Source organism: Balearica regulorum, chromosome Z, assembly GCF_011004875.1.
Source record: "Balearica regulorum gibbericeps isolate bBalReg1 chromosome Z, bBalReg1.pri, whole genome shotgun sequence".
NCBI lineage: Eukaryota > Metazoa > Chordata > Aves > Gruiformes > Gruidae > Balearica > Balearica regulorum.
In genome coordinates this window covers 6548515-6566781 of record NC_046220.1, presented here as the reverse complement: position 1 = coordinate 6566781, position 18267 = coordinate 6548515, and the positions used below count along the sequence as shown (strand labels likewise).

Below are 18267 nucleotides of genomic sequence, written 5' to 3'. Positions count from 1 at the left end.
CTCTTCTGCTCCCCATGGATGAAGCACAGCACTGCTTTTTGTTTGGCTGGTTTTATTTTTCATTTATATTTTTGTTCACTGCACTGCACTCAGGCCAGAGCGTGGTCAGTATTTCTGGTGCTGTGCACATCCAGTGGGCAAATCCCATCAGAGCACGCTCCATTGACACACACCTAGCTGGGGTGGTGATGAAGGGTCAAACTGGAAGCTTTTACTGGGTGATGCTCCATGCCTCTGGCACAAAGCAATTTATGTATTTACAGTAATGAAATGGATGATGGAAATAGATTTGCTTGTTAAAAGTGCAAATGTGGCCAAGCTTTTCCCATTTTGGAAGGTGGGATCAAAATTCAGAGTGGTCTTCACAAATTGGAGAAATCCGCAGAAGATCAGTGGTGCAATTTAATAATGAGGAGTAGCAAGCCCAGCCTTAGGAAGCCAATGTCACAGACACAATATGGAGAATGATGGAGCAGGCAGTAGTTCTGTGCCAAAGATTGCAACACTCTATCAAGTTTGGGAAACCACACTTCAGGAAGAGCTGGTCCAAGCAGAATGATCTGAGGTTGAGAAAGCATACCCTTTGAGGAAAGACTGAAAGAGCAAAGATTATTTTTTTTTCCCCAAGAAGAAATTGAGAAGAAATAAGTAAACGTGTTTCGAACAAAACAAACTCTCTGAAAAGATGAAGATAAAATCAGGTTTTTGTGTTCTCTGAGGACAGGGCAGATGTACTGCAGGGAGGGGGATAAGCAACCTTTCCACCTGAAGGATATTTAAACACTGGAATAGACTGCTTATATAGTAGAGTTTTTATCACTGGCTGTTTCTACAAACATATTAAATAATAATCTGATCAAGAGTGGTGCAGGATATGAGCATTGTATGAGATGAAGCACAGGTGAATGAATTAAGCCTTAGTTCTAACAATGAACTCTTTGCACCTACTTGTAGAGTGTCAGGAAAGGACTTGGGGGCTGTTGAATCCAATTTTCTGCTGAGAAGACCTCGGGGGGGTGGGAGGAGAGGAGCATAGTCTCTTCATAGGTCAATAGGTATATATTTAGATGCTGTTGTGAGATCCTTTCCAATCCTACCTCCTATAAAACTTTGCCAAGTTCACTGACTGACAGCTAGCATTTCTGGAATGTCAGACTCTGCCATCAGACTTTTGACTTTTCCAGACTTTTGTCATATAGAAATAATTAAAAATAGTGAAGATGTTTTGCATTAGTGTTTATGTATCAAAGACCGAGGGCTAGCCTTGTGTCAAGCGACCTTGTTTGTTTATTTTGTACAAATTTAAATTCAGAAGTTATAAGTTCTAATTTCCAGCTAAGTGTATTTGATTTCACTCTGCTTTTAATTGCTCTTGATTTGTTAAAGAATCATAATAAGATCCACCTATTTTATTCTTAGGGATGTTAGTTAATACAGGATGTGAGATGTTTTAATAAGACAGTGATTAAGAGTTTTCCATTGTTCCTCACGGACTATGCATATAACAACTAATAATCCAGCTGATGTTGAAAGCAAAAAGAATCTAATTGCCTTGGCAAATGTTATAAACAAGTGTCGATTGGAACAGTGCTGTTAAGTGAGAGTGCATTTGCTTTTAGATTTGCTTGCGACTGTTACTCTTTCTCACCAGAGACTTGAATGCATGGTCATTCCTTTTTTCAGTAAAATGAATGCAACAGTTTGCTAACAGAAGTTTGGCTTGGAGAAGACATTTCTTTCACAGTAGATCTTTTGCTTCTGTTTTTAAATGCCAGGGATTTAAAATGGGATGTATACAAAGTACTGAAGTGACTGTCATTTATATTGAATGCATTTGTGGTATGTCTACAAAAGGTGAGTTGTTTCCAATTTTTATCTGACAACCAATTATACTAGACACATCCATAATCACTGGTGTCAGGACCTTCTCAGTTGGATGGCTAAAACAACTGATTCTGTTTTTCCCTACCTAAAATCCTTTAAAATTTGATGGGGAGAAAAATCTCAGTGCAGGATAAATCCATAGTGAACTGCCATTTGGCTTTTAAGTGTGGAACTTTACAGTGTCATCTTTGTATAATAATCTTAGAAATGGAATGTATCTATGTGGACACACACATACAGTTATTTACATATTTAATCCAGTAATTTAGGACACCTTCCCCTAATGAATGGGTGTACATTTGATCAATTATTTAAAATCAGTGCATTAAAGAGATGCAGTTTTCTAACCCCTCATCAATATATCTACCTGTACTCATATAACACATATCAATACATAACAAAAGCTTTCTCATTACTTCAAAAAAATGAATTTAATTGACCTACATGAAGGGTATTAATTTTTTACTGAAGATTTTTTATTTATTCTAAGACAAATAAATACAAGTGGAAACATTTATCACCCTGAACACAGAAGTTAAAAACACCAGATTTGAGACATGCATTATCAGACATATCGGCCATCTGGTATTTTTATTATTGTATCTTTTGTTTCAATCAGACATAATCCCACTAAGATATTTAATAAATAATTCACATTTTGTCAGCTTCCTTAATGTTTCCCTTAAGCAATGCATATGCTGTAATCTCTTTCTTAATAGATGACATTATGAATGCAGGTATCTGCAGTATAAAAGTGCTATACACTTTAAAGGAAAGGTATAATGAATAATATACTAAATAACAAGAGAAAAGTTAAATGCTTCTAGGTAAATCAATCAGAAAACCTATACTTTCTCTACGCCTCTCATTAAATATTTGCAAAGGAAGTTGTGAAACTTTTTATGCTTTGTATTTATTTAATAGTGTAATAAAAAATAATCTTTCCATTGGGTATTTGAAACCCTAGTGATTAATTGCCAGGAAAAAAAAAATCAATCCAAAATGGCTAGGTAATGAGGTACACTAAAGATGTGCTTTACAGAAAATTACAGAAAATAGTGCATACTTATCAAAATATGCACTGAGACACTGTTTTTGAATATACAAATAAATTGCTATTTATATACCTCCTCCTCTAGAGTTACAGGAAGAAATAATTCCACTAAATGGAGAACTGTAAAGTTTTATGTGCCATATTTAATAGCATTAAATCAGGTGCATTGCACTGATAGGTATGATATTACTGCACTGTGAATGTCATTGTGTTATATGACTTTTTTATTCACCTTGACTTTTATCTGTGGTATCCTATGCATATGGAACCATATAAAGCAGGCAGCATGCAATAATCTACAGTCTTCCAGCCCTGGAGTTACTACAAATGTAGTCCTCTGTAAATGCAACCAAAACATCAATTTTCACTTTGCTTTACCTTATCCTTCTTTTGTTTTTCATCTCGGTATATGATCCAGTGCTTCCCATCATTGCTGTAAGCAATCTTGTAGGACCCCACAAATTGAACATGACCAAAATCTTTAGCTCCTTGGGTAATTATGCCAGTGATTTTTGTAGGGACAAGCAGGTCAACCTAAACAAAACAGAAATAAAACAAAACACAGGAGAATGTAATTAGAATAGTTTCCGTTTGCAGTCTGACTTTACACCACACCAAAGCAAAATGGTGCAGCATGTCACACGTTGTTGGCAGATGTTCTTGGATGCAGGCAGGAAAACCCAGGGCTGTTAAGAAACCCCTTAGTGCATGGTGAGAGAGGATCCAGTCCAAGAGGTGGATTTGCACTGCTTTGCAACCGTGCCCACTGCATGCTGACATCATACACAGTAACTTTCCTTCTCCAAGCTCCAAGTGAATTTACTTTTATTTTCTGTTTATTGTTTATACCACCTAATGGCACAACAGGGCTAATCTCATGCTATTTTCCATTGTGCTAGGCGCCATACATGGTCCCAAGAAAACAGCAGTCTCCACTGCAAATAATTTATAGCCAAAAAGTGTTCCCATGTGCTCCTAATACTCAGAATACAGTATGTCAGAGGTTGATTCCCCAAGTGCCTTTCCATTTCATTTGCAGTAGCAGAGTCAGTGCTTACTACATCTTCTAAAACATTTCTTATCACACTTCTTTTCCTGCTGAACTTTTCTTCTGTCTTTAAGCCTTTATTTCTTTTTCTACCTCTAAAGCTCTGACTTTTTCATTCCTTGATTTTTTTGAGTTCTTTATTTTATAATCTTAGCACAAGACTTTTAAAAATGCAAGGCAGGAATCTTAAAGCCTAATAAAATCTGAGCTTTCAAATGGCTTTCACATGGGTCAGCACATCCGTGATCAGTTCTTTTGAACCAGAACCTAACACTGAATAGAACAGATTCGGGCCAGATGCCTTGGATTAAAGTGATCAAGGAACAGAATACAATAACAGAAGTAAATTGACGTAATAACGTATTTTAGAGGAAGAACGGAGGAGTTGAATTCCCTATCAAAACTGACATTTTCTTGAAATGTGAAGGTAAAACTGAGGCTTCATTCTGTGCCCTCCAGCAATGCAGCAAGCCAGTAAAAAAAAAAAAAAAAAAAGGGTAGATTTATTTCAAACAATAAATGGCTGTGAAGCAGTCAGCATTTTTAATATTGTCTGTTAAATCAGGCAAGAGATTTTACTAATAGTAAAAATATTACAGTAAAATGAAAGGAGTGCTGAACTCCCTGAGAAGATGAGTGAAATGTTTTTACAGCAAAAAATTAAAAAAAGAAGGTGAAGAAATAAAGAATCTCTGGCTGATGAAATGCTGAAGATCCAGTCTTGTGATTTTGGGAAGCTAAGCCCCCCTGAGAAAATTAGATTTTGTCTGGAATGCGGGGCAAGACAGAAGAACAGATGTGATACAAATCATAAGAAATTAATCATGAGAAGAGAAGGAAAAATAAACAAACATAAGTCGTCAGCTAATCCCAGCCAACGCCTCTGATAGATAGACCCTACAGTTTGGCCTCTATAAAGTAGAAAACACAGAAAAGTGTAAGAGTGTATTTATAAGAAAAGAAGAGTAAAAATAACTTTTTAGGGCAATCAGACAAGGAAGACTGGAGACCCATGCCCCAACATTTGAGGACAGGTAGCAAATAATGAGTAGCAAATCCTTTTAAAGAAAAGGAATAACTTAAAATCTTCAATACTGAGGTACTATGACAATAAGTAGAAAATGTCGTTGTCCACAGAGGGTCCAAGAGTTACCAGAATAAACTAATTTATTGCCATCTGATAGTAGCAATGTTTCTCAGAGGAGCACCCCAGAATGTGAGGGAAGTATCCTTGGGAAGCAAAACTCTTTTTGTTTTCTCTTTGGTCAATGGAGAGACAGAGGGACTCAATCAATGATCACTCAGAGCAGGAGTCTGCTTTGGATGCTCTCCCTGCTTGAAGGGACTTCCTTCTTCTGTAAGGAGTGCAGGAGATGTTGCTTCGATAGCCTAAGTGGGCCCCTGGGAAATGAACACTGCTAATTAGTATGAGTCTTTCATAAATTAATAAACACCAGGTCTCCAGACCTTGCTTCCAAATATTTTGGAGTCTAAATAAATAATCTGTTTTTCAAAAAGACTGATATGGTAAGGAATCACTAACTGGTCCACACTTCCAGGCAGCATTTGAACTAAACATTTCAGAGTCAACTTCAGTTTCTCTTTATAAATAAATTTAGTATTACCATTTTCCAAGCATGATCTCTTTTTAGCAGACAATGCTTCTTATACTAAAAATTAATGTCTCTCCTGTTAACTTAAAAAAATGCCTCCATAAAAAAGTTGTTTATTTTTAAAATGTTGAAAGTAATCTAAAAGAATTTCACAAATATTTAACATGGCCATGACACTCAGAATATTTCTCATAGAAATTCAGAACACGGAGAAAAAATTCTCATTAAGATTCAGGGGATTTCAAAGGTAAAACCACAATAAATCTTCATTATCACACAGATCCAGTGTTAATAAAAATGTCCTAATAACAATTGTTTTGTGCTTATGGGACATATCCAGTGACCTTGTACTCTTGTTCAGCAAAACTATGCGGGAAGCTGAAAGGTAATTTGGCATATGGTCAGTCTTTTTCTGAAAGACTTACATAGCACTATGTAGAATATGTATGTGTTTGTGCATTATATTTAAAAAATGAAAAAAAAAAAAGAAGTGATGAATAGATAGGTCTTGACAATACAGACAATACATATTGCTGGAGATGGAGGAAAAGAATAAAACGATAAGCACCAGCACCTCCTTCTCATACTTTAGTATCTTATTTATTCATAAGCTGATGAGAAGCCTTCAGGCAATAAAGATTGCTATTGACCTAGCATTAAAGAAATATAGCTTTTTCTTTATTGTTTTATTACCTTCCGCAAAGGGTTAACACTTTTGCTTTTCATTCTTCCTATTGAAAGTACTTTAGAGCAGAAAGGTGAGAAGAATTTTCCCCAATTTCTAGGCAAAACATCTGCATTAAAATAGCTTAAACGCAAGTCATAAGTTCCCATCAGGATGCAGAATACATTTATTCAGTTAGCGCAGATTGCAAGTAACAGGCAATCAAACAAATTACCAGAGAGAAGTTGAATTAACACACAACCACTGTGTACTCTTCAAAGCTGAATGTGATTAACAGGATCAGAATGTGACTTCAGCTTTTTCAATGCAGCAGAATTTAGAATGAGGTAGAAGCAATTAGTCTGCGACTGATAGGATCATTAGCTGGTTACAAGAAGAACCATGGTTTACAGTTTAATGTACATTTCTACAAGCAGCTGATCAAAAAGCAGTTTAACATCTTGTGGCTGAAAGAACTCTCTTGGGCTATAGATATTTCCTTTGTACATACCTGTTTCCCATCTTGCCTCAGATGTTAATGATGATTCAGTGTGATTTGGAGGGGAATTAATTTAAGAAGAGTACAAAGATAAATCCACCTGAGTATGACACATTTTTAATGAACCACTGCATGGATGTGCGGCATGAACTCTGCGTGCGTGCGCAGTTAAATGTAGAGTGACTAGTACTTGTACTGTAAGTAGGTCTTGAACAGAAGAGTCACATGCATGCTCTGTCACTGCTCTGAGTAGTCTAGAGCTAATAAACCTCAACTCTCATCATCGGACTATGCAGATGTGCCCAATGTCATATAGCCACCTTTGTACCTGAACTGCTTGAGAACTGCAACTATAGATACAGAGACCTTCTTCCTGGTAACATTCCCTCCTCCCAAAAGCAGGAGCCTAAGTATGAGACACTTTTAGACATTTGGGTCAGCTTCCCATAAACCACTTTGGATCTGCAAGCAGTACAACTGCAGTTGCATGCACTGTGCTTGAGCACTCTTTCGGGATTCGAGATAGTCTTGATGATATTGCATTGCCTACCACAACCTGCTGTCTTGGGTCTCTGTTATATCAGGAAGCTCAGTATGAGAAGACAAGCCTCAAGATGATACAAATTGCAGAATTTTCCTGCACCTCAGACTTTAACAGGGAAGGTGGATCTAAACGGCTCTGGGATGCCTTGTTTGATCGGTGGGGGGGTTGGACCAGAGGACCCCCAGAGGTCCCTTACAACCTCAACCATTCTGTGATTCTCTGGTACCTTGCAAAACCCAGCCACACTGCCCAAAGCATTGGAGACTGGGAAACCAATAAGCACAGGTAGGCTTTGTTTACTCTGACAAGCAGCACAATGGAATAGGCGCAGATCTGTAAAGCAAAGCACCTGATATGTAGAACAGGATGTCTACACAGTGTGTGCTGCAGGGTTTTTACTTCCAGCTAGTCTGGACCAACTTTTGAAGCATGGTTTTTGGCTTAATTTCATTTCAAAGGAATCTATTTCATGCTCTGTGAGGATAGTCCATCATGTGAACCAAAGCATGAAAAGAGAAGACAGTCTTCTAAAATAACACGCCTTATCTACTCTATAGTAATGTTAAAGGAGAAGAAAGAACCCTCAGAATCCAGGGGGTACCTAGTCTTATTTCATAATAGTAAGATGGCTCACTCAACCTTCAGCTGTGCACCTCTTTATCTCAGGACATACAATCTTAGCTTCAATTCAAAGATGCAAAGGAGAGACAGGGTGGAATATTTCAAGACTGCTGAGGGTTAAAGTTAGTTCAATAATGCTTTTTAATATTTATTTAAAATATTCATTTTAGTCCTCTCCTTATACAGATATTATGTTTCTGCTCCCAGTATAGCTAATCCTATGGCCAGCTGTTTTTTTGTCATTTTAGAGATGTCACTTTTCTGCCAGGTTTTCTTCTATTTACCTTTGTGGGTTTTGTGGACTGGTTTTTTATCACTTGTTGCCAGATGAATTTCTGAGTAGTCCTATTCTATTTGGCAAATAAAAGAGTCCCTTGGACTGAAAGCACCCGGGATCAAAAAGAAATAAACCTGGATCCAACACATGTGAGAATAAGAGGGAAGCACTGCCAAGCTGAGGGCAGTATTTACCCTTAGAAGATTGAAAGAAAATGCCTGCATGGCCTCCAGCTGCTACTTCACCACAGTGCAGATCGGCCTATCACATAAGCTGGTCTTGCAAGTAGGTCTCAGCTATTTTGGGATGCTTAGAGTAATGTTAGAGACTCATGGTTGGGCACCTGAATACCACCAAGACAGTCTAATGCACTTAAGCTGCCTTGTGCAGGTTATTTACTCTCCATTTAAAACCTCGTGACTCCCATTATTTTTTCCAGGGCAAGCTGGCATACCCAAATAATTGTTGTCTACACCAAAGCCTAAGAAAAGGAGGGACAGGCTTGCAGTTTCTACAGCATAAAGACAGAACTACAGCTCTCCTTTATCCTATTGCATCAGATGTAGGCACTCAGCATTCTCCTCCGTGCCCAAACACTGCAGATAAAAGCAAAACTGGTGATGGTACAGTGCACTAGCCACATATGCGCAACATATATATGTTCCTAATAACATGTCAGCAGCATTTCTTGTTTGTAAACTATGAAGCTTAGCATTTCAGGCTGTTTTCCAAAGGCCCATATTACCACCTACACCCCCCCAACAATAATCCAGCATGCCGAAATGCATCTAAAAACTTTAAGGAAAAAACCCAACCAACCAACTATAGACTCTTGGTAGAGAGATCTAATTTCCATCACAGCTTCATAAGTAGCAGAGTGGTTTTGGTATAGTCACTTAAATATACACTATTAGGGTCAATATTAATACTGAAAAAAATGCAGTAAGAAAGTAAGTTATGAGAGAAAAGGAAATGCTCTAGAAGAAGCTGTTATAATTTGATAGGAAGAAGAATTTCAGAGTGTTTTGTTCAATATTCCACTATAAAGGATTTTCATTCTTTCAAAATAAAATAAAATAAAATAAAATAAAATAAAATAAAATAAAATAAAATAAAATAAAATGTATTTACATTTAATTTGGTCGGTATTATTTAGGATATGTTGAAAACTAAACTTCTTCTCATGAACCAGGGTAGAGATCAGTTGTTTTCAGATGAAACAAGATTAGAGTGCCATTCTTTTTCTTCTTTAAAACTGTGGGGTTTGCTTTGCTTGCTTCTTTTTCAATTTAAGCTTATATCTTCAACATTATTTTAACATTGTGCCACTATATTTTTAACATCTGTAGTCCTCTAGGCTAAGCTAATAAGTAAGACTCTTATTTTCTTGTTTACTCTTACTTGCGAGTTCTTAAAGAGCATATTCCCTCTGAATCACTTTATGACTGCAGCACCTGCATATAAGAAACAAGTTAGAAAGAATACCATGTACTGTCAGCTTTCCCCAGTACAATTTAAAAGTGAGAAACTGGGGTGTGAGGTCTATTGCTTGAAATCTCCATGGACTATCAAATATACATCTCAGGCCATTATTTTGAAATTTTTAAAGTGAAACACACACACACAAGCTCACAGATCACTTCATTTCCATGAACAACTTAAGGAGCAGCTACTTCTTAAATACTACAGACTGTATGAATCCTTCATTAATGTATTCAAGTACTTAATAATAATGGTTATATAGGTATTATGGGAAAAAGAGAAAAAAACCCACTTGAATTACTATAGAACTTTTTCAGCACTTTAGTAAAAATTCAGATAAATCAGATTTATATGTTCAACTGCACAGCCATTTTAAAAGCAGCATCTATATCTTACAGAGAAACTTTTTATAACTACACTTTACTAAACCATGACTAATCTCATTTTACTGCCATCTCTAACCTAAAACATTAAAAAAAAAAAAAAAAGCAGCAGATTGTAGCCTTAGGATCTGGATTTTCTGAAGCACCAAAGGGAATTGCTACCCATTTCCTATGGGAACTCAAGGCAGTTCTTGTTCCCTGGTTGTAGTATCAGCACACTGGTAAATCTTGCCTGCAGTGCACAAAAGATAATACTGTTTTCATACTGATCCTGCAAACACGAATGACTTCTGTGACTGTTGGTAGCTCCCACAACTTATCAGGGAGTATTTATGTCCTCACGGGAAATGGCAGTATCCACTATGTCCACTAGTCTGAAGTAAAAGAAAATTTAGTATTTCAAAATGATAACATCGGGGACGATTAAATTTATAACCTTTTCTCCTAACATTGAATATTTTATTCTGTGTACAGGAGTATTTTTACCGTAAATGTGATGAGACAGTTTTCATAGAGATGACATAATTCATTGCATTGGTCACCAACCATCACGAAACCATTAATAAAACAGCAATAGTCTCTCTATCTGCTGTAGAATATTCAAAGCCTATCAGTCCTTGATGTTACTCAGAGTTTTACAAATAGTCCATTAAATTACCAGTGATTTAGCAGGCTTAGACATCTGGTGGAGTTAGAAGAAGCTTTTGAACTGCATTAGTACACTTCAAATTTGTAATATCATTCTGTGATAGATTCATCAGTTGGAGTTCTTGTGGGAAAGCCAAGGACAAAACAATACATAGCCATTAAAAGAAAAAAAATATTAATATGACTGTGAGTAGTTAATGATACAACACACTTGACAGTGTATTATGCTACCTTTCTCTCAAGGTCTTCATCTGAACACTGCTGCAAGCAGTGACTGTGCGGTATAATTTGCTGATCCTGGCACCTAGTTATGGCTAGAGATAGATATAGAAATGGGAAAAAAGTTCATTTACATTCAGTTCTTTAAATAATGTTACATGCCTTTAAAAGCAAAAATTGCATAAACCAGGATGATAGTAAGAAGTAGCTTTTAGGAGTGTAATTTCTGGAAGATATAATTTAAAGCAGTTATTGCTGTACTAGCAATAATGATGTTAACTTTTGATCAAAAGCTTTTGACTATGAATAAAGGTGAAAATAAAGCACACAAAAGAACAATTACCAAAGTTAAAAAAAAAAATATGAAAATTATCAACCATTTCAATTTCTGCTTGTCTTTAATCTATAAATAAGATCATAGAATCATAGAATCATAGAATCATAGAATCATGGAATGGTTTGGGTTGGCAGGGACCTCAAAGCCCATCTAGTTCCAACCCCCTGCCATGGGCAGGGACACCCTCCACTAGCCCAGGCTGCCCAAAGCTCCATTTGATCATCCTGAGATGCTAGGCAGGCATGCTCGACTCACTTTAGATTGCAAGAAGAGCAAGAAAGGAGATCTGTTACCTCTCCTTATTTTACTAAAATATATCTCAAGTTGATGAGCAAATTTATCAGTATTTCCTGTGTGCCAGTGCTGTGGGCTCTGTCCCAGTGCGAATTCCTTAGTTTTCTGTTGAAGACCATTGCAGGGAATCTCAGGTGCTGGAGTGGGTAAAACAGCAGCAAAATACTGGCAAACATAGACAGGAAAAGACTTGGAATGTAAGCAGGAGGAATGTCATCTATTTCACTGTAAATTTCAGAATGACACTTGATAACCAGAAATGTGAAGAGCGAGGAAGCTAACAATTTATACCAGCACTTGGAAACAGCATCAGCTTTTGAACTGCAGTCAGGAGAAATGTAGGTATCTCAGATTTCATATGCCTTAGGTTTTCAGTGCATTATGGGTTTTAAACTGAAATCAAAGGCTGGTGATGCAATGCCTGGGAAAGCAAAATCCTTCCCTACAAATGAATTACTGAAACGTCTGCTTGGTTTTCAGTAGGGAAGATGATGACACACTTTTTATTGGAGGACTGATAAATATCTTTGTAAAAATGTTGGGATCATAAATGGACTCACCTACGCATGAGCAGCTCATTTTATTTTTAAAATGAAAAATAATGGTGGTAATATAGAAGTTCATTATTCACCTGGTTGGTTTTTCTCAGGTGATTAATAATGTTGCAAATATTTTCTGCATTACATAAAAATGTCCCAGTAATCTACGAGTATCTGGACTATAGATCAAAAAGTAAACTGAAGATTATCTTGTGCACAAGACATTGCAAAGTGACTAATAATTAATATAACTACTGAGCTGTTGAAATACTAACAAAAACCTGCCTGTAAGCAAAGTTAAACCTGCCTAGAAGATAAGTGGGCTTTGGGTGGAAAGTTCTTTGTATTTAAAAGCTTTGAGTTCACAACTCTTTATTTTCATAGGAAATGCAGCCAAGACAGCATCATGCAGCCATGGTTTTTAAGAATGACTTTGCCCATCTGTCAGCCAGTATTATTATGCATATGTTGTTTCTTACAGCTGTGCTGCTGTAGCTATAAACCAGAAATGTCAAAATTGTGCTACCAGATTTTGAAAACAACAGTACATTTTTTTTTTCCCCTGTGTTCTGCCTTGAAGTGATAGGACAGGCTTTTGTTTCAAGTGATATGCTGTTAATGACTAGAAGAAATACACAAAATTGGTGCACTACAGTGTAGGAATTGGCTTTGGCTTTTTTAGCTAGAGAAGTATTTTTCCAGGTTTGCAGAAGAAATCAAGTTTCTTTTTCCTTTTAGACTAAATGGCTTGGTACTTCTAGGGCAATAATCTCTTAATATACTGGCTTGAACACAATTAAAAGGCCTATTAATCTTCATTCTCCAGGACATAAGAAAGATTATCTGTTATTAGTCAAAAGGACACCCTGGAGCCCCTATTATAGAGCTTTGTAAATAGACCTCTGGTCAAAAATAAGACTAGGCTACTGGCAGGACATATCCAACCCTGGCACTCAGTTCTGCCTTTGATCTGACACAGACATATTTTCTTGGCTTTCAAAACACCCTGTAATGCTTATCGGCTCTCTGCACCTACTACAGAATGCATGGAAAGCACAAGGCATGACTGATTTAAGGGATTAACACTTTGCTAAAATTGTTGACCAAGCCTGGAGTTATATGGGAAAATATTTTTCTGTTCTCCCAAAGTGTAAAAAAATAAGCAAATCACTTTTTACTGTCAGAAATGGGAAAAAAACCCACCATCCTGAGAGTTATAAGATGAAAAAGTATGCTTTTCAAGTAGTTGATCGCTATCTTGGCTATCAGGCCTGCCTGGCCTAGGTTCAGTTTCTGATCTGGGTAAGGAAGAGAAGGGTCATGAGAATGGACTTCCACATTCCAGATAAAAGCAACAATTGAATTAACTGTTACCATTTTTACCGTATATGCAATTTTAGAGCTTTCATGATGAAAGTTCCACAAAAATTGATTATCTGGGAAATATCACAGGAATTTTCAACAAAGAACTTGGATTAAATGAACTTACAAACACTTCAAACCCAGATATTAAACTGGAACCCACAGATGCAGTAGCAGTTAATTCAAACTGCACTACATTAAATTAAATATTAAGTAAAGCTGATCTCGAACCAGAGCTCTAGTTTTTGGAAGTGATTCAGAATTAATTTCTCTCTGAAATTTGAATGATATTTTTCAGAAAATTAAAAGTTTCACCATTTAAATAGAGACATAAAGTTCTGTGAAGAAGTTAAAAATTATCTATCAACATATTTAATTTTCATAAGGACAGGTATAAAAATATGAACTCAAAAATATTTTTAAGTTAACTTAATAGCAAAAAATAAAATGTTGCATTTCTCATTTAGAATGTTTTGCATTTCTTTGCTAAAAACGGAAAGAGCATCTTAATTGTTGAAAGATTTTTTTTTTTTAAATTGATAGCTATTCCATCCTTTGTACTATGAAATATTTAAAGGAGTACTGATGCTTTGGTGCATAGGCAACAGGGTAAATCAATGCAGAGCAATTATTTCCTATGTTTACCCATACTTTTCTCAGCTTAAAAAGAACAGGACACAGAAAACTGGAGGTCTGTGGACATGGAGCTTGGTGGTTGAAGTTACATCTACTTTGGGATTAAGTATCTCTCCTTATGTCTCAATGGACCATATTCCTTGGGAAAATGACTGACTGACTGTGATTGGCCCCTACAACTAAAAATAGTCTTGAATAATATTATTATTTTTTTTCTTCAGATTTATAAAATTAAACCACTCCTACTTTGTACCCTAACACATGTGAGAACATAAAAAGAACATAATGCAGAAGATTGGCTCATATATTTATCTATCTCAGCCTCTCATCCAACACTACAACATGGCTTACAAATTATGTTGTAAGGCTAAGAAACCTAGGATCTAGCTGACTGAGTCTTGAAACAATTGAAAAACCAATGACTCCACACAAAGAACACTGGACAAAAGACTTCTGGTATTATAGAAAGGGACCTGCAGCTAAAGCCTTTCTTTTGATACCCCCAGAGGCCACCAATGGTCAGACAGTAACCAGAACTTACTCCATTCAAGGGTCAAAGTGGATGAAATGGACTTTCTGGCAGGGTGCACACAGATTTTCTCAGTCTGTTTGGTCTTTTTTACCCTTCTTTTTCACTCACCTCCAATTGATTCTTCATTGTACTTCCACTGAAGAAACAACAACCAAACAAACTGCATGCGCATGTTTTTTATAAGTTTAACACAACCTAGGTTAGGTTCCTACACATAAAGCCTCTTTAAGCCCTCCTGAAACAAACATAATGAACTCAATGATTGCTAATGGCCATATCTTTGAGATGACACTTGAAAGTCACATAGATATGTTAATGGTGTTAAATAATATCACCAGTATAAATACCACTGGTATACCAGTATAAATACTTTTTTACCACTTCCAGTATAAATAACTATGCATATGTTCCAAACACCATGCTTATTGCTTTCTATGCTTAACATATTAAAGATTTAGATGACAAAAAATGTTATGTCATGTTCACTCTGAGCAGATTAGTAAAAACATTTGAGTAATTTTTCAATATATCAAGACTGTCAAAATTTCCCAGGAGTACTTTGGCTACAATTAATTGCAACTAACATTTTTGAAAAAGAAGAAAAAAACTGCTTTTTGAACCAAAGATAGTAAAAGACAAATGTATAGCTATGGCTGGAAAAGCAAACACAGTCCTCTCAAAACCATAACTATTTTCTATAATAAAGAAGGCTGGATCCCAGTGAAAGTAATATCTGAAGTAGAATATTTGTGAAATTCTACATTTGCACATACCCACACAACCTCTACTGAAATCTGTTGCAGCTAACAAAGAGCCACACACATACCATGGAGAGTGAAGTCTGGTTTGCCATAAAACAGCAGAAAGATACAAAATGATCAATTATTAATGAAGTTGAAATCTTAACTTAAAAGTTTTGAGCGCTGACACACAGAGAAGTCTGTGAAATCACAGCATTAAGAAATCTGAAAAGGATATATTTTGAGCTCTGGGCAATGTGTTTTCCTTGTAGATCCATCAGGTATTTTTTGCTTTTTTTGTTTTTCCCTTCTGATCTTAGTGTTCCCTTCTCAAAGATTGATCTCTTAAATTGCTCCTGCAGCCGTTACTCTGTCAGGTGGGTATAACCTAATTTATTAAAAACCAGTGTTTACTGTCAAACAATCTGCACCTTTGTGGAAGGCTTGGCAAACCCATAATTTTTCAGTCAACTTCAAGCATGTGGGAGATGTTGTGACACATCCACTTTCATACTTTGGTGGTTAAAAACTAATTTTAAATGTATAAATCAGAGAAATGAACTTGAACATCTACCAATTGCATTGTGGTGGGTTGACCCTGGCTGGAGGCCAGGTGCCCCCAAAGCCGCTCTGTCACTGCCCTCCTCAGCTGGGCGGGGGGGAGAAAATATCACGAGAGGCTGGTGGGTCGAGATAAGGGCAGGGAGAGATCACTCACCAGTTACCGTCACGGGAAAAACAGACTGAACTTAAGAGAAAAATTCATCTCATTTATGACCGAGCAAATCAGAGCAGAGCAATGAGAAATACAGCCAAAGCTTAAACCCCATCCCCCAGCCCTCCCTCCTGCCCGGCCCAACTTCACTCCCCATTACTCTCCCTCCTCCCCCGCAGCGGCACAGGGGGACGGGCAATGGGGGTTGTGGTCAGTTCCTCACACGCTGTCTCTGCCGCTCCTTCCTCCTCAGGGGGAGGACTCCTCACACTCGGCCCCTGCTCCAGCCTGGGGGCCCTCCCACGGGAGACAGTCCTCCACCAACTGCTCCAGTGGGAGGCCTTCCCACGGGCTGCAGTTCTTCACCAACTGCTCCAGCGTGGGGCCCTCCCACGGGGTGCAGTCCTTCAGGAACAGACTGCTCCAGCGTGGGTCCCCCACGGGGTCACAAGTCCTGCCAGCAAACCTGCTCTGGCGTGGGCTCCTCTCTCCACGGGGCCACAGGGCCTGCCAGGAGGCTGCTCCAGCGTGGGCTTCCCATGGGGTCACAGCCTCCTTCAGGTGCCTCCACCTGCTCCAGCCTGGGGTCCTCCATGGGCTGCAGGGGGATCTCTGCTCCACCATGGACCTCCTTGGGCTGCAGGAGGACAGCCTGCCTCACCATGGTTTTCACCACGGGCTGCAGGGGAATTTCTGCTCCGGCGCCTGGAGCACCTCCTCCCCTCCTTCTGCACTGACCTGGGTGTCTGCAGGGCTGTTCCTCTCACATCTCACTCTTTTCTCCGGCTGCATAAGCTGCTAATTTTTGGGTTCTTTCCCCTTCTGAATTCTGTTACCCCAGAGGCACTACCACCATCGTTGATGGGCTCGGCCTTGGCCAGTGTTGGGTCCATCTTGGAGCCAGCTGGCATTGGCTCTGTCGGACATAGGGGAAGCTCCAGCAGCTTCTCGCAGAAGCCACCATCTCTGTAATATCCCCCCCCACCCCACTACCAAAACCTTGCCATATAAACCCAAAACATGTACCTACCAGGAAAAAGTCTAGGTAAAAACATGTCTTAATGTAAATTAACTCCTAGTAGAAAAGTATTACATTGGCTGGCAACCGAAAATAAAAGATCTTTGGTTTATCAGTGCAGCAGATAGTCTGCTAAGTAGAGTTTTCTATCAAGAATTGAAGTAAGAAATTACCATTACGCAGTTTACAGATTTTCTCCTCTGACTGTAAGTAGGTGTTTCCCACTCATGCATCGTGGTTCCATGGAGTGGTCTGTTTTCTAACTATTTGCTCTGTAGGCAGCAGAAAATATACATCTATTACTACAATGCACATCAGCAGTAATTTGTGTACTGACTTGCAACAGATCACTGTGCTTATCTCAGATGACTCAGTGAAAGAACATAATTTTCAAATTTCCGATGGTATCCAATAGCAAAAATGCTCATTTTTCTGACAGAAAACTGTATTTTAAAAAAACACGGGCATTAAGAGAAAGTTTATATTTTTTTAAAGAAACAGCATCTTAGGTATTTTTCTTCACTGACTGATTCCCAGAAAGTCTTTGCAGAAAGGTCCTGCAAAGGTGAGGTTAAAAAGACTCTCCTAAGGTTATACCCACAGTTGATATAACTCCTGTTTTTCCCAAATGGCACGTTAAATTGACCAGATTTAAAGGCTTTGTGGAACTGGGTGAGAATATTCTGCTTGGAGTAACCACTGTATTGCATCTTAGTTGGGATTAAATAGTGTCTTCCTCTTAGCCCCAAAAAACCCCACCAAAAAAAGGGCCTGATTAACCTCCTTTAAGTGCACTAATGCGCTTATCCCTAAAACTTCAATGACAACCTTGGCTATAAGCACTGCGCACATGTACAGGCATTAGAGATCCTGAGTTCACAAGAAATTACTAGCTCAGTGAACTTGACCTTCTTATATCGCAGGCCAGAGGTCTCACCCCAAAGATACAGATGATCCCCAAGACTATTGAGGTTAGATATCTCAATCCTTTTAAACTGCAAAGCTGCGCATGAGGCAGATGAAACTTTTTCCTACAGATACTTTTGATTTTAGAAGAACCTTGCTGAAGAGAAGGCAAGGGGCTTCACAAACAGTTAGGGGTTAAAAAGTACTGATTTAAAAGTACTTTGTGACTCTCCATGGTAAATGGTCAATACT

At 37.9% G+C, this 18267-nt stretch overlaps 1 protein-coding gene across 3 annotated transcripts in view; it reads right to left on the bottom strand.

Moving 5' to 3' along the window:
* The window catches only part of EDIL3 (EGF like repeats and discoidin domains 3), a 271141-nt gene that overhangs the window by 10850 nt on the left and 242024 nt on the right, over positions 1-18267 (bottom strand). For all 3 annotated transcript variants that reach the window (XM_075740487.1, XM_075740486.1, XM_075740485.1), the window contains one exon: positions 3317-3472. In XM_075740487.1, coding sequence (XP_075596602.1) covers positions 3317-3472 — 156 coding nt within the window. The remainder of the gene's footprint in view (positions 1-3316; positions 3473-18267) is intronic.